Source organism: Melanotaenia boesemani, chromosome 5, assembly GCF_017639745.1.
Source record: "Melanotaenia boesemani isolate fMelBoe1 chromosome 5, fMelBoe1.pri, whole genome shotgun sequence".
NCBI lineage: Eukaryota > Metazoa > Chordata > Actinopteri > Atheriniformes > Melanotaeniidae > Melanotaenia > Melanotaenia boesemani.
The window spans coordinates 5,385,187-5,403,065 of record NC_055686.1 but is presented as its reverse complement, the minus strand read 5'-3'; the positions used below and the strand labels follow the sequence as shown (position 1 = coordinate 5,403,065).

General features: G+C 39.9%; 1 protein-coding gene across 1 annotated transcript; it reads right to left on the bottom strand.

Moving 5' to 3' along the window:
• Positions 1–615: 615 nt before the first annotated feature.
• On the bottom strand, positions 616–4,543 carry LOC121640444 (zinc finger BED domain-containing protein 4-like). Its single transcript, XM_041986199.1, has 2 exons — positions 4,310–4,543; positions 616–3,096 (listed from the first exon to the last, which is right to left on the bottom strand). The coding sequence occupies exon 2, from the start codon at positions 3,090–3,092 to the stop codon at positions 1,239–1,241; it is 1,854 nt and encodes a 617-aa protein (XP_041842133.1). The 5' UTR covers positions 3,093–3,096; positions 4,310–4,543; the 3' UTR covers positions 616–1,238.
• Between the last annotated feature and the right edge of the window lie 13,336 nt (positions 4,544–17,879).

Below are 17,879 nucleotides of genomic sequence, written 5' to 3'. Positions count from 1 at the left end.
AGACCTGACACAAGACCTGTTAGTGTTAGTTTTACCAGCCATTTTTAAATTTAGTCTTAGCTTTAGTCCAGTTTCAATCAAGCTTGTTAGTTTTTTATCACATTTAGACAACCTCATACTGTTTTTATTTAGTCAAGTTTGAGTCGAGCATTTTAGTCATTATTGTAGTCCAAGCAAACATAATTTGATTTATCTAGATTTAGTCAACATTTTAGTCTAGTTTTAGTTGGGACAATCATTTTACTCTTTTACTTTTTTGTCAGCTGATAATATTGAACATTTTCATCTGCTCTAAAATGATCTCACATAACATTTTTTGTCATCTTTTTGATGAAAAAGACTATTTTAAGGAATACGTCCAGACATGGAACATGTTCTGATAAAATTTACATATTTATTTTGAACATTGTTGTGGTTCCAAGTAGAGATCGACCGATATTGGTTTTTCTATAGCCGATGCCGATGCCGATGTTTAGAAGTTAGGGTCAGCCGATGGCCGATATGTGCTGCCGATTTTTTTGGCCGATTTTTAGTGCCGATATCTTGAAGTTTTACCCTTTATTTGCATGCTAAAATGTCACACTAATAAGTGGATGCACATTCCAAAACTTAACATTATCATTTATTGAACACAATTTCTTGAAAATGTATTTTGTGCACTGCAAGTATTAAAATAAAATATGTATCCAAACAAATCAATAAACTGACCAAATATAACATAAATAAAACAGATAACATAAAAAATGTATATGATTTACATATAAGTTTAAGGGCATTTATCAAAAAGAATTTTTAAAATTTGTTGGAACATAAATGTATACTTAAATATACATTTAAATTAAATCAAAATGACTTTCTATACAAAAATCAATTAAACAGAAAAATATAAATAAATAAAATATATAAAAAATAAATAATAGCAGTGCGGCAAACACACCCAGCCAACAATATTTGTGTTTGGTATAAATGACAGAACATCTAAAGTGCATTCTAATTTTCAGCTTTTTTGTAACTTTCAGCATTTTTATATGAAACAGTGAATAAACTTAAAGGTTTTTGTGCACTTGACTTAGCAGCGTCATACATTTTTTGTGCAAATAACAGCAGCAAACCCTTCATTTTTTAGTAAAGGAAATTATGTAAACATTGCAGAACAATATGAAAGGAATGTGCTTTAATTTTAACTCAGCTGCAGACCCCGAGTCTTCCTTACTCTACCCATCTTTCACTGAAAGTTCTCAGTACTCCCAGTTTAAGAACGACAGGTTGTCATGCAGGAAACACAAATGTTCTGCATGTTCTCCTGTGAGCCGGCTCCTCTTGTTGTCATAAATATTCCCAATCTCACTAAATACTCGCTCACTGGGAACAGAGGAGGGGGGTGGACAGAGAAATTTCCTTGCCAGTGGTGCAAGAAGGTGTAGGCGGGATGCATTCTGTTTCCACCATTCCAGTGGCTGACCACTCTGTCTGTCAATCAGTGGCTCACGGAGGTACTGATGCAGCTGCTCAGAGATGTGATGCTCTTCGTCACTTTCCTGAGTAGGAGATCCATGAGGCCTCAAGATGTTGGCATACATTTGTTGAAGAACACTGGGGGGACCGGGTAATTCTTCATTTTCGACCCTTATTTGTTTCGGATCTGGTCCTTGGTCTTCTGTTGTAGCAATTTTCAGTTGTTCAGACACAATGGCATGCTCCTCTTTTATCCATTGTTTTGCCTTGGTCAGTGTGTCCACTGCAAAAAAGACATGATCCTTGTAACGAGGGTCCAGTAGTGTTGCTACCACCAAACATTTTGTCTCCTCCATCCTTGCAAATCTTTTCTGCAAGCTTTGCAGCATGGTTTCTCTTAGTGTTTTAATCCCCCTCGTGTTAGGACCCTCTGCCTGAAGCATCATCTTCAGCACCACAATGCTTGGGATAACACTGGAGATGGAAGCCTCAGACCTGCTGATCTCAAGGGTGACTTCCTCAACAGGTTCCAATGAGTCAATCAAATTGGAAACTATGTCCCATTGCTCTGCCGCAGGCGTAGCAATTTTTCCATATTCCCCAGCATACACATTGAGTGCTCGTTTCTGCTCCAGCATCCTCTTCATCATGTGAAGTGTGGAGTTCCAGCGAGTGGGTTCGGACTGTATGATACTGTGCTGGGGGAGGCCAAGATCTTTTTGAATTTTTTTCAGATTCTGTTTTGCAAGAACAGAGTGGTTGAAATGTTTAGCTATATTCTTTAGCTTGGCATTAACGTCCTGCACCACACGCTGACTGTTGAGGCCATCGTTCACCACAAGCTGTATGGTGTGTGCGCTGCAGCTGAGATCAGGCATTTCTGCCAGTCTGAGTCCCTTAACCATATTAGCACCACTGTCACGGAGCACAAGTACAACCCTGTCGTGGCTGATGTCCCAGTACTTCAGCAGGCTAATGAACATGTTACTGATGTACTCCCCGGTGTGTGAGCCAGACATGGCCTTGGCATTTAGGACAACTTGTTTCCTTTTCCAGTTGTCGTCAATAAAATGACATGTTAGACTCATCAGGGCTTCAGTGTCCCCAGACCAACAGTCTGTTGTGAAAGACAGAAAAGGACCAGCATCCTCTGCAATCAGTACTTTTATTTTCTTCTCAACTTTGGCAACTATACCATCTAGGATGTCTGTGCGGTAGTGCTTCTCAGTTTTTATGTTGTATCTGGGCTCCATTGCAGCCACCAGCCTACGAAACCCAATACCCGAGACAAATGTAAATGGCTGATTGTCTGTAGCAATCATTTCAGTAACTAAAGTGTCAAGTTGTTTTGACCTTGGATCCGAATTCTGCCACTTGCGTTTGGCATCAAACATTTCTGTGAGAGTTGGCTGAGATACATTAGCTTTAGAGAAAGCTGCTTGTTCTTTTTCTTTTTGTGCCTCTTTGTAAGCCTGGAGGTGGTGACACTTCAGGTGACTCCACAAATTTGTTGTGTTTTTCTTGTTGGCTTTTTCAGCTCCCAGGCTCACAAGTCCATCACAGATGTTGCACCTGGCTTTCCCTTGAGTAGGCTCGGTAAAATGCTGCCACACTGGATTCGTTTTTTGTTCAGCCATAAGTCTAAACAGAAGAAATATTCATGGTTAGCATTTTAGTAGTATGTTCATATTCAGTTCAGTATATAATTCCAATATTTGATACACATTAAAACAATTACACTCTAATTGCATAAAAAGAAAAATCTACTAATGTGTTGTTTTTGTTCTTAACAGATTGCTTACAAGTTGCACCCCAAATTACCATCTAGTAATAACCAAAAAATAAATAAACTTGTTGCACAGCCTTGCATAAGGATAATAACTGTAGATAGATAGATAGATAGATAGATAGATAGATAGGTCCTCATACAAGGCTGTGCAACATGATAAAGTTTATTTATTTTTTTGGTGATTACTAAATTGTAATTTGGTTTGCAACTTGTAACTACATATATGTAGTCATTGGTTGGAACACGTCACTTTATTATTATTATTATTAATAATGGATTAATTAATGAATTTATTTATTTATGTATTTATTACTTTACACATCACATTCTGATCAGACAGAAGTCATTTAAGGTTACATTTCCGATAGAACAGGTCTTTACCTCGTTCTTTTATTAAACAAACTAAATAGCCTTATGTTATTTGTCCTATTTGAACAACGGCATGTCATTTCTGTCTCTACATTCACATCTGCTGTCGGCGCACAGCAGCCCGATGCCAGTACACACACACAGACACGTGCGCACACAAACAGGTCCGCACACTAACACACACACAGATGCACATACAAGTGAGCACACGCTAACCAGCGGATAGAGAGAGCCTGTTGTTTTGCTCGCTGTTGCTGTTAATATCTGTGGCTTTTGCTCATGACATGCTAGTTCGATAGACTTAACTTCACTGCTAAGCTAGGCTAACGGTAGAGAATGCCTTTATGTTATGATACAAATAGTCCGCTTCCCAGAAACTCCCTCCTACACGAACGCATTTTAAAGCCACACGTTTTAAACATGAAAAATAGCAGGGTGTGGCTCGTAAATGTGCTTGTTTACAGAATTACCGTTAACATAGCTTAAAAAGCGAATGATGTGTGGGAGACATCGGCTTTAATAGAATTTGTTCGTGTAGGGGGACTTTGTGGCAAGCGGACGATTTGTGGCATAACACCATTTCTTTGCTACTCGTTCTTTCTTTCACAAAGTGAAGCAACACTTCATATAGTTCACTAGTAACATATACTGGTGTATATGTACATAGGACTTGAAATATCTGAATTTAAGCCTTACCTTTATCTCCGAGGAGTGTTGTTAACAGTAAGCAAAAGTTTTGTCTTGGGGTCCTTCACATGCTGCAGCAGCCCAATGGCAGCGCACGCCACTAGTTACACGGGGCTGCCCGCGGATGTGCCTGACTTTAAATCGGCGCTGGTAAACACGGATATCGGCCGATGCCGATACCTTAAAAAAGGGCAAATATCGGCCCGATATATCGGTAGACCGATAAATCGGTCGACCTCTAGTTCCAAGACACAGACACCAATGCTTGCATTTAAATAAATAAATTACATCTGAACTTAACATAAGTGCTGTCTCTTTAAAGCTAGTTCACATAGAATAATAAAAGAAATGGATCTGAGGTCAGTGTTATGAAAATAAAAATAACCACAATGGATACAACAAACGTGCCTTATAGCAAGCTAGTTCACATGGTATACACAGGTACAGTTTTTAAGGTGAAACAAGGCAGAGCTTGCTGGAACTAAGAAAACTATTTTTTAACTTGCAAATGAGCTGAACAGGAATGAATATCAACCCCATTTTAATATCACAAAACTCTGGCGAACCCAGACATTAAAAACACAGACAATTTTACTTACTGTACTTTTATACCACGTTTTGGCTATTTCGTGTGTGAAATGTAGGTTAAAGTTGTTTTGAATTAAGTGTGGCATATCATTTTATTTTATTTTATCTAGATGATTTGTTTTAGAACGTTTTAGTTTTTAGTTTGCATCCGCTTGTAGCTGCCCAGGTGTTTTGTATTAACTATGCTCTGCTATTAGCTCATTCTTGTCTGCCTTAATTAATCTTGCAATCCAAATGAAAAGCAGTATAACATATCTAATTTAGCATAAATTCAAGTTTTCACACAATTCTATCAACAAGTGACTACGGTTGCTACATGCTAAGAAGCTAACGTAAGTTAGCCAGCCACACACAACACCTACAAGTATAACGTATCTAAGATAGCATAAATTCAACTTCACACACAATTATATCAACAAGTGGCTACAGTCACTACATGCTAAGACACTAACATAAGTTAGCCAGCCACACACAATATCAACAAGTGGCTACTATCCCTACATACCACAAGCTAGAAAGTTAGCCAGCATTAGTTTGTGGTCAGTTTAACGTTATTGTTGGAACATTACAGCCGTTGGTTTAATGTTACGTTATAAACAACCACCACCAAACTTTTTGTTAACTTACCACAATGTCTTTGTGGTGAACTGTGATGTGTCTCTTTAAGTGTGTTGTTTTTCCAGCTACCTTGTGGCCATATTCCTTCCCTTTAACTAAAATCAAGCATAAGGTTTTTTCTGCACTTCACTGTAGCAAAAACGTGTTAATAAATTATATCTTCTCTTTATCCCGGGCCCATGAAAGGCATGGTCATTAACGTTTCACTTTTAACCTTTCGCCGTGAATCTACCTCCTGTCTGTCCCATGTGTTTGTGCACCTGCCCACTGCAGTTTAAAGGGGCCGTGTCACTGTGTGTAGTGGAAGAGCCAAGGAGGAGGAAGAGGCCGGATTTGACAAAATCATATCATAAAATAATATAATTTTATTTTTGTCTTATCTTTGTTCGTAAATTAAAATGTCCATACATTTTAGCCCATTCTTTATTAAGTGAACTACATTTTCGTCTCATCTTTATTAGTCCACGAAAATGCATTCTGATTTAATCCCAGTTATTGTTTATTAAAGGGGGTTTTAGTTTCGTCTAGTCTAGTTTTCGTTCGGTAAAAGATGTGCGTTAACCAAAATGTATTTGTTTAGTTTTCGTTAATGAGATTAAGACTAATCTGGACCTTCAGTTATTCCATCCAATACTGGCCAAAGCCTCATCAGAAAAGGTCTCTATGGCAACATAAATGCATTTATATAGCACATTTCATACATAAGGAAGACCAATGTCTTATACATGATAGAAACAGATAAGTGAATACATTCAGCAAGTTAAATATGATACAAACAGTCAACAGGAAACACATCCTACCGTAGTCATGGTCATTTTCATTGTCATCGCTATCGTCATTATCATCATCACACATATATAAATATAAATTCAATAAGAAAATTAAAAAATGAGAAGCAGCAAAAATTCATTTAAAAGAGCAGAAAATATTAGTTTTAAAACTTAATTTAAATAAAATGGTTTGGTATAGATTTTAGGTTTTCTGGTGTTTACTAATGTTTAGTTTGAAGTCTGGATGGAAAGCAAACTTGACCCAGATGTATATTTAGTAAAAATTTGTAATCTCAATTCTCCACTTGTTCTCTTTAACTGCCACCCTGGTGTCCACATGATAGTTTTCCTGTTTTGTGCAGATAAAGCAGTGGTAAAACCAAACTGCTGGGCAGACTAAGCCACATTGCAGAAGAAAGAACCGCAGAGGAGACACTTGGGCACAACACTTGTGACAATGTCAATGTAGAAGAAACAAGAAACCCTAAGAAAAACAAGCACAGGACCCCCATTATGGCCATAACAGTAAAGAACGCCCTTTGTTTTGATTGGTCAATATGGCCCCTGTTCCCGCCTCCTGCCCCCGGGCCTGGACGAAAGAGCACATAGAGAACAGAAAGGCTGCAGAAAGCCACAACAACCAAGGAGGTGAGCAAATAAGTAAAGAACATGATCATGTATAAAGTATGGACATACAAATGTGAAATACAATGCAATGGCAACGCTGTCAGCCAAACACAAACTATGCTGATGTTTCTGATTCTGACTCCTCGGGTGTTTCGTAGTTTATGATACATTACTGGATGAACAACAGCTAGGTAGCGATCCACACAGGTTAGCATGTGAAAGCCCATCTCTGCAAAAAAAATGATGGCGTAAAGGAAATACACCACTGAAATTCTATTTTCAAAATCAGAAAAGACCCCTGAAAAGTTCAAAACTGCCCCCAAACTCCATATCAGTTCTAAGACAGCCAAGTTGTAGGTGAAGAAGTCGGAGTGGCTTGTTGTTTTAAAGGAATGGTGCTGCCGCCACTGTTGGAGGCCCAGGTGGAGGACAAAGATGGAAATGGGGATCAGGAGGATGAGTCTGGTGGCAGAAAAGCTGCTGAGGATTGAATCAGCAACTGTCGATTTAAAACAGAGAGCGTATACCGAATCCAGGGAGGAGTTAATGGATGAGGAGTAGTTAACTGACATTTTGATGGTATGGTGGGTAGATGAAGACCTGAAGAGAAAAGAAGAAATCGAAAATGTTATAGCTTTCAATGTCAGGTGAAGATCTACAACTCTTGCTGTGAAGTAGATTCAGCATTACATTACAGTCATTTAGCTGACAGTTTTATCCAAAGCTTAACCAACGCTACTGCCTTACCAATGGTTAGGTAGTAGTTTTAAAGGTCTTGCCTAAGGACCCAATTGGAAGGGTCTTTCTTAAGGACCCAAGTGGAAGGTGTTAATATTTGTGCCCTGGGAGATTCAAACCCTGGGAGACTGATGCTCTACCAATTGAGCTAACCTAACATAAAAAGGCCATAATAAATAAATACTGACCAATAGAAGTCATGCTTCCTTGGTGCCACAGTTCTAGTAAACACTGCAGTCATAAAAATTTGATGTTTCATTCAGTTTTTTTGTTTTTCATTAAATAGTCCTGAGGACAGAAAAGATTTTTGTTATACTTTTTAAGTTATATTTTGATCATGTTTTGAGCTGGTACTTGAGAGGTTGAGAGGTGCCAGCTAGATATAATTGGGCTTACCTCAACACACAGCTTATGCTCTGCAACCAGTATCCTCGAGAAGGGCTGGACTAGTTGCTGCTGGTGAATGGTGCTGAGCGGGCATGGACATACTCATTATTCTACAGCTTGGCGCCTGTATGTTGGGGTTTACCAAGAGAGTAGGCTCTCTCTTTGGGGGTAACAGTCTTCCACACCCCAACCCTAAGTGATGTTTTGTTATCGGACTTCTATGTTCATCACAAATTGTCCATAACACACACTGTGTTCAAGCATAAGAGTGCCCACATGTGCACTTGGTATCAGGACACCAGGCCCGGACTGGCCGTCGGGAGCAGCGGGACTATTCCCAGTGGCCTGGGCTCTTAAGTGGCCTGAGGAAGAAAAAAAAAAAAAAAAACTACATTGGTGCAGCTGACTGGTCTGCAGAAACTGGCACCCGCCCACCAATAAAATGATTTGTGTTTGTCAGTTTTCACCTTCACCAATTGGCGACTGATTAAAAATATCAGTAGTCAAGTTTTATTTTCAACACAAGAACTAATCAACATGAGAGAGCGTGGAGGCGGAACAGTAGAGAGACAGAGGAACGTGGTGCTGGTAGCCTGCTAATGGACTTGAAAAAAAAGAGGAAAGGGGGAGCAGAAATAGAACTTATAAAGAAAAGAAGGTGCTTGAAGAGGAGGCGGGAAATGCCAGAAAATATCCAATATTTTCAGATCCTCCACCAGCAGTGGTCACCCGCAACGTGACGTGAGTTAACGTTTAATAAATGACAGATGAAGGATGACAGCTTGTTGAATGGGGGTAAACTTTTATCTGAAAATAACATGATGATCACTGGTTGAGATTCTCCATGAGTCCTTTTATGTAGCTGTAATAATGAGCTTGGAGTGTCATGTTTGCTGCTCTGCTGGGGCTCCAGTCCCTCATCAAGCTCATCTGCTCCACCTGTGGCACCCCTGATTATCACACCATCTGCACCTTTGCTCTGCCCTACTTAAACCCTCTCCCGTTCATGCTTCCCTGCCAGATGGTCATTTACCTTTCCTGTGAGATATCCTGTAGTAATCCTTGTCTTGTTCTAGATCTCTGTTGCCGACCTTGCTACCACTCCTGGACTTCCCGTTGCCTGATCCCCTGCCAGACTTTCCTGATCTCTGCCTACCTGGATTTGACCTCTTTCTGGACCGACCTCCACTTTCTGCCTAGCCCCACTTCCTGAACCTGGTTGCTGTGCCTCCCATCAACCTGCTCCCTTCCCGCCTCTACTCTTCCAGCGCCCAATAAACTGTTCAAACTCATCACCGTGTGTGGGCTGAATTTCCGGGTCTTCCTGAAACGATCATTACAGGGAGGCTACTACCTCCTGTCTAAACTTCATTCTACTGGAAATGTTGCACTGGTTTGTTGTTTTGTTATTAAACCACATTAGCCCAAACACATAACTACAAATGGATAGGCTAACTGTTTATATACATTAGCTCACAGTCCGACCCTGCAGGACACTCTAGACTGCAGTTCGATTGCCAACTTTGTAGTAATGTCATCGGATTTGCGGCCACATGTCTTGGACTCCCTAGTGAAGAGACGGGTGGAGCTGTCAGCTGATAATCACCAGGTGGTGAGTTAGCTCAGATGGTGGGGTAGCTCTGGTGCCGAGATCATAGTTATTAGTTATTAAGCACCTTAGTGGCAGGGCCCCAGGGGTGGGTGAGATCTCCCCAGAGGTCCTCAAGGCTCTGGATGTTGCGAGTTTGACTTAGTTACCATGCCTCTGTGACATTGCGTGAACACCAGGACAGTGCCCCTGGAGCTGCAGACTAGGGTGGAGGGTATGCTCTAATTACAGAGGATAACCTGCAGACTAGGGTGGAGGGTATGCTCTAATTACAGAGGATAACACTTCTTAATCTCCCTGGTAATGTCTATTCAGGGGTCATGGAGAGCGAACCTCGGATTGAAGTGGAAAAGTGGGATTTTCATCCCAGTCATGGAAAAGTGGACCAGTTCTACACCCTCTGCAGGGTCTTAGATGGGGCATGGGAGTTTGCTCAACCAGTCTACATGTGTTGTGTGGATTTGGAGAAGACATTTGACTGTGACCCTCTGGGTGTTCATTGGGGGGTGCTTTGGGAGTAAGCACTATCAGATCCCATTTCACAAGCTGTCCGTTTCCTGTACGACCAGTGCTAGAGTTTGGTTTGTATTTTTGTCATTAAGTTGGGTTAATTTTTGGTGTTAGTTGGACTTCGCCAAGGTGGCCCTTTGTCACAATTCTGTTTATTACTTTTATGGACAGAATTTCTAGGTGCACTCAACATGTTGAGGGGGTTCATTTTGGTGGAATTGGATGATGTGGTTCTGTTGGCTTTATCAGGCCATGATCTCCAACTCACTGGACCAATTCACAGAGAAGAGTAAAGTGGCGAGGATCAGAATTGGCACCTCCAAGACTGAGACCATGGTCCTCAGCCAGGAGTATCCTCTCCGGTTATGGAATGTGTCCCGGGCCAATTGGAGGAGTTCAAGTATATCAGGTCTCTTTTAGTGATGCAAAGTTCGACTCTTTTCACTAACCCAGGTCTTTTACTCTCGAACAGTAAAGTGAACGAATCTTGAACGAATCATGTCGTTCATTTTTACAGCAGGTGGCGATGTAAAAAAGTCCGCGATTCTCAAGCAGTAAATACTGAAGGCAACAAAACTACTGGTAATGCCACAAGCAATTCAAACCATGTGAAAACATAGGGAAGCAAATACCACAATAAAGTGATTTGTGTCCTACATCCTCCCTGCCATTGTTTAACAGCACAACAGTGACTCGGTAGCTATCACGTGACAAATGAGCAAGAGACCGAGCCGAGAGCGAACGTACTGCTGAGCTTGATACAGCTTGAGCTGTGAACGAACGAAGGAAGACCCGTTCAGTGACCGAGTTGCCTGTCACGTGACAAAAGCACTAGAGAGACCAATCCGAGAGCGAACGTACTGCTGAGCTTGAGCTGTGAACGAACGAAGGAAGACCCGTTCAGAGACCGAGTTGCCTGTCACGTGACAGAGAGAAGCACTAGAGAGACCAATCCGAGAGCGAACGTACTGCTCGCCAAACAGCCTGAATGATGAACGAGACCGAGAACGAGACCGAGACCGAGACAGTGCAGCCCGAGCTGTCTGTCACAAATGCCTGAGCAGCCTGGCTGTCACGTGACAAAAGAACGAGGACCTGAGGACGGACCTGAGCGAGTCCTGAACGAATCATTTCTGTTTCCTGTCCTGACCTACTGACTGAGTTTATGCAGCTGCCTGCCATGTGGCGAGAGGAGGTACCGCATGAAAATGAACGAATCGCTCACTGAGAGGACCCGTTACTCCCGAGTTATATAAAGGATTAGTTCATACTGAACGAATCGTTCGTGACCGACACATCACTAGTCTCTTTCATGAGTGAGAGTGGAACGGGAGATGAACAGGAGGATTGGTGCATTCCTACGTGCATCTATGATCACGAGCTATGGGTAGTGACAGAAAAAATTAGATCACAAATAAGAAGCTCAGTCATCCCGGAGGGGCTTTTCTCCGTCGCTGCTCCTCTGCATGGAGAGGGACCAGATAAGGTGACTCAAGCATCTTGTTAGAATGCCCCCTGGATGCCTCTCTGGGGAGGTGTTCATGTATAGAAATCAGAGTAAGAAGATGTACAGTGGAAATAGATGGCAATGGGTGACGGGCTGGAAAAAAGCACCAACCCTGGGTGGTGCCTCAGACACGGGTGCTGTCATGGAGGAAAGGGACAGATGACGGATAAACTGATAATGAGATGAACAGAACGCAGAGTAGAGGGGATTGGTTGTGGCAAGTAGATGAAGGGCCCTAGCCCAGGAAAAAACAGCCACATAGGAGGCATTTAGCAATGGTTGTCGGGGTTGGTGACCACAGAGTGTTCTGCAGGCTGTACCAGGAAATGAAAAGGAGCAATGCCTGAGTGAATGAGTAGTAAGAAAGTTGATATAGCCAGAGATGCCAGTAACGCGTTACAAAGTAACGCGTTACAGTAATCTGACTACATATTTTAACAAAATATAATCTAACGCGTTAGGATGTCCTACAATGTAATCAAATTACCGTTACTCTTCATATTCGTCCTGCGTTACTTCGGCACTCCCCACTCCTTTCACATATGATTTGAAATCAAGCGCCGTGGACGAAAGTGTATTTATCTAACTCAACACACCTTCTCATTAACGGTGGTACAGAAATTTTATGTACTCGTAAGCATGCAGTTACCTTTCTTCGCTGAAACTTGACCTTTTTTAAATCGACAAACACAAATCATTCACTGCACATGACTTTAGAAAAAAATATGATATAGAAACTTATTACCCTGGTGCATGATGGGAGGTCCGCCTCTCCACTTCCCTCATCAGAACCTATTCCAAACCGAATTGATTTTTTTTTTTTTAATAAGTCCGTTACTATTTCATTATTTTCTCATGTGTAAACGTAAAACATAATGCAGATTTGTCTTATGCTTTTTTTTTTTTTTTTTTTTTTTCGTTTTTTTTTCCCCCGTAATTTTCAAAACTTGCAAGCTGCCTCTGGAACTGAGGTGGACGTTAAAGTCCGGTTATCGCGAGAACGTGACATGAACTCATGTATTTACTTATGTTGATGGTCACAAGCTCAACAATGGAACAAGAAGAAAAAGGTAAAGTATATGTAAAGTATATGCGAAAAAAAATCGATTGTCATTTTTTTGTTTGGGGGGTTTTAACTAATAAAGTAACTAGTAATCTAACTTAGTTACTTCTAAACCTTAGTAATCAGTAAAGTAACTAGATTACTTTTTAAAGAAGTAATCAGTAATCAGTGGTCAGATTACTTTTTCAAGTAATCTGTGGCATCACTGGATATAGCTATGTGTCACAGGTGTGTGTGCATGTGTGTCCGCATGTGTGCGCCTTGCCCTTCCCCTCCGTGTAGTGATGGCAGATGAGCATCACTTGTGTGGGAAGACACGAGGTAAGAGACTGCCTTGTGGGGCTGACCCTTTATCTTTTGGCGTGAATGTCTGGGGCATTATGGAAATGCTCTCTTCTTGAACAACACAAATACTTTATAGAGGAAAACCAAAGCCCTTGATAATGTGATTCTAAAGAGAAGGAAAGTCAAAATCATGTTGAATGTAGCTTGAAACATAAATATCTATATACTGATAGCTATATATATCAGTTGCACTCCATGGACTCATTACAATATGTAACTAGTAGCAGAGTAAACCACTGCATAACATTACATAGAAGGTAAAATTAACATCACACTGCAATTATTCTGCAATACTTATGAGCATCCTGCAGAGAGCACCAAATTAGAACTTCACAAGAATTTGGACAGTTCATTTAACAGAGACTTTTATGAGCGTTCTATGTACAAACCAGCAGGTGGCACTCATTTTACACTGAAGTGTAACTGGAAACATGTTTGTGAAGCTTTTTTAAAAAGAAGATGCTGGACTGCCTGTTTTTGTGCGAGACTTCATTGTTCTAATTTAGACTGGACTAACTTAAAGTTTACTGCTTCAACTGATTCATGTCCAGTGATATTGGACACATAAGTTTTTGTCTTTGAAGAATTCAGGACACAGTTATATCTTGAAAAATTTAGTTTAATGTGTTGGGTAATCACCCCAAAGCAAACTGACCCACTGCCAAAAGCTGTGTTCACCACAACCCTCTAGTAACCAAACACTAAAAGCTTTTCCCACCAGCAACACATGAACAATTTAGAACTGTTTAACTTTTAACTTATATACTTCTTTTTAGATATTATAATTATTCTGGAGACCTTTTTAAATGAAAGGATTTATCTTCATTAACCCTGTTTTTTAAACTCTGGGCAGTCCCTCTTCTTTTAGCAGTGGTGATACAGAAATATACCTACCGACCTAATCTGTGACACATTTTTATATTTGTACCAAATTATAGTCAGTCACTGTTGAATGACATGGATGATGGATTGACAATTTTGAAAATCCCATGTAAGGAAAGAAAGACTGCCCAATGTACAACAATTTAAGGGGTCTTCAATATTTATTATTGAACAAATATTTTATCAAAAAGTACTAAAATATAAGACTGATTCATCCTCTGAGATTAAAATTTAAGATCACAGATGCTAAAATCTGAACTATAAATTGTTAAGTTACCAGCAAACACCCACCTGGACAGCAGTGTTTGTACCGTCCGGCTCCAGCCTCCTGAAACTAGCAGACTGCTGTTCAGTGGTGTCTGATCCACGGATATAATGATGCTTAATGTGTGTTTCAGGGTGACAAATGATGTAAATAAGTCAAGATGATAGACAGTGAAGGTGATTTGCATGCTTGCATGATGACTTTATGGTGATTTAGGCAATAAATCAGGACAGGCAAATGTTCTTTTTTTATATTTCAGAGATGTCAGGGAGCAATAATGAGTGTAGTCCGCTTTGTCACTAAAAACAATTAATTGTTCTGACAAGAGCCTCATTTAAAATACTTTTCTGAAAAAAAAAAACTGGCAACTCACCATAAAACAGAGGCTCTGAATAACTTTTGAGGCCATGGCTTAGCTGGTAGCGAGGTCATCTTCCAGCTGGAAGGTTACTGATTTGATCTGAGTGTGTGCACGTGTCAAAATGCCAAGATACTGAAGAGAAATCCTGAAACAACACGACCTTCTCTGGATCAAAGCTCTTTTAAAATGGCCTGAGGCCATGTGGAAAACTGTCCAATGGTCAGGTGGATAAAAAATTAACAACAAAGTAAAATGTCACGTTCCATCTGGTGGAGTGAATTACAACATGTATTATAAACAACATTTTTTATATGTATATCTGTTACTTCCTGATTTATACCTGGTAATTTTCAAGAAAAATTAGTTAGATCACTGCCCTCATGGTGTTACTCAGCAGGTTGGATATAAATCATTGTCCCACCCACAACAGCCACCACAGACCAATCAAATCAATATTCTTTTTTGTCTAATATGGATATAGGAACATTTTTACGTAATTTTCAGCTATTGGCTGTTAAAATTTAAAATGCTAGGAGGTTCGAACCTTAAATGGCTTATAGGTGGCCAAATTTACCTGATGTAACCCTACTCAAGTGTTTCTCAATCTTTTTCTACTGTGCCCCCCTTTGGAGGAATAATGACATTAATAATAATATTGACATTACCAATATTCACAATAATGATAATAATAGTGATAATATGCTTATCCTAGTCCTGTCCTTATTCTATCCTAGTATCATGTGAGCCGGTCCAACCCATCGTCGTCAGCCACAGAAAGAGACCCCGGCAAACAAAATATACAAGACACACAAATGCAAATAATTTTCTTTTTATAATTGAAATAGAGTTACATTACACCTTATATTGTTTTAGGATTTTGCTGCTGTCAGGTGCAAACCTCCAAAAATCTCCTACACTGTCATTTTTCAAAAAGTGAAAAAAACTGTATGGTTTTGTAATAACTGGACATAATGTCATTAAACTTTGTATTGTGTTTTAATCATATATCTTTGGTTAAATATTTGTAAAACAACAGACAGACATAAAGGGTGACCAATAGTACTGATTTATGAAGGAAAACAAAAATCACCAATTTTGGATATAGGAGGTTTTTGCCCAACAGCAGCGAGCCCTCTAGAAAATAACTATTTTATGAATCTAATAAAAAGTTATAGAAAACATAAAAAACAAAAACAAACATTTGTAAGGCAGTTGTTGTATCAGGGGAAAGCAATAATTTCATCCACGTTTGTTTGCCCCAAGAAAATAATTTGCAGATTGATACACATGCTTCATTTCAGCCCCACAGAATTACAAGAATAAAGAGTCACCAGCAGAATAAATACACGTTTCCACCTAAAACACACTTCAAAACTATAACAAGCCTTTTAGCAAACTGTCAGGATTTGACCCATCAAAGAACCAAAACTGACTGCACATGGTTGTGAGATGGTGAAGAAACAATCGCCTCATCCTAAACACAAAACAAAACTAGATGATTGTGGATTTTAGGGGATGTGAAAGGAAAGAGTTGACTACTTCTTGAGGTTCTTGGATGTCTGTACTGAGATGCTGCGACAGTCTGGTGTGGAAAGAGCAATCAGCTTTGCAGCATCAGAACCAGACACTTGAAGAGACTGAGCAGACTGTAAATGAATGATGAACTATTTCTAATTTATTTAGAAGAGAGAAGAAATTACTTCATCATAACAGTTTTCCTTTTGCACATAAAGTATTTTCCATTTAATTTATCTTAACAGAAACTGGTGTAAGCGTAGGAGTACAGCTAACTGAATTTAACAGAGGAAGAAGCCATAACAGTAACAAAATAAGTTACATAACAGTTAAACACATGATCAGAAAACAAGTCAGGAGTGACAACATTAAACAGGAGTAAATCAACAATATTGCTAAATATTGGAGGTTTTAACAAAACATGAGCATCAAAATGAACTTCCATTGGTTTATACAGAATTTTAAATATTTATTTTCTGACACTACCAGATGACAGTGCAAGAGCCCATGTTAGTGTACAACATGTACACACAATTAAGTATCATGGTGCAGACAACCAAATTTAATTTCCCACAAGATGGGAATGCCAGGTCATAGGAGGTTAAGATGTCAATGAACATAGCCCAACACTGAACCCAAAAACCAACAGACAATGACATGTATAAAGTGTGTGAGAATGTTGAAATGATTCATTATAGTTTGGGAAAGGTCTATAAACACACAGAGGAGAGATAATTAGGCCTTAACATGCATTTGAATTGTGAAAAATTAATAAGGTCGTCATTTCACGGTTTTCAGAACCTAACCCCCGCAATAAACGAGGGACCACTGTACATAACACGTTTCAACGGCAAAAAAGAAGAGTATGGGTGAGAAATGGAGTGCTGGACTACAACCATGCAAGTAGCACGCATCCACTTTGTAAGGAGTGTTTAATTCCTTCCTCGCTTTAGTTAACCGGTGCCCTGAAATGATATGAAAGTTACTAGCTTTCATGTAGCGCTGCTGCGTGATGTTGCAGAGTTTTGCTTCACACACTTGTGGTTGAGCGCTTAGCATGGCAGCTTCTGCCATCAGTGCGTGAATGTGTGAGTGAATGAATAATGGATACATTGAGAAGCGCTTTGGGTTCCTCGAAAAGCGCTGTATAAATTGAAGTTTTTAATTCTTTGGTATTATAATATTTGTTCATCACCTGTAAATAAATCATCAGAAGAAAGAGTGTTCAAAAATCCACATTTTTAAAAGAAGGCAAAAACACCAGAGATTGAGTAGAATTGACAATTCTTTGTTAAGCCAGTAATAAGAAAACAATACATATCTTCTCGAGAAGGAGGCCCGTTAGCTTTAGCTTCTGGTCCACTAATACATGAAGTATCGGGAACCTTTGGTTCAGCCAAAAAGACCCGCCTACCTAAGTTATCCTCCTCATTTATAGTGATACAATGCATTGTGGCTATGTGCATGCATGTGGTGCGCATTCATGTGAATGTGTATTTTACAAGTTGTCCACTCCTTCTTCCGGGAACGTGATTCCGCCAGGTCCTCCTTCTAGGGTATGTCAGAGCTGAAATGGAAGAAGATACTCTGCTCTGCTTCTTATCTATGTGCCTCCCTGAGCTGACGCCCTTACACCTGCTCCCCCAGTATTCAGACAAAGGATATTTAATAATTTTTCTGAGTTACTGTGCATTCTGTTCAGCTTGGAGTGAAACTTAGATAAGTAAGGAGATACAACAATTTTTTGCAACTACTCCCTACTGGGCATCCAGAACCTTTTCAAGGTCTCTTTGC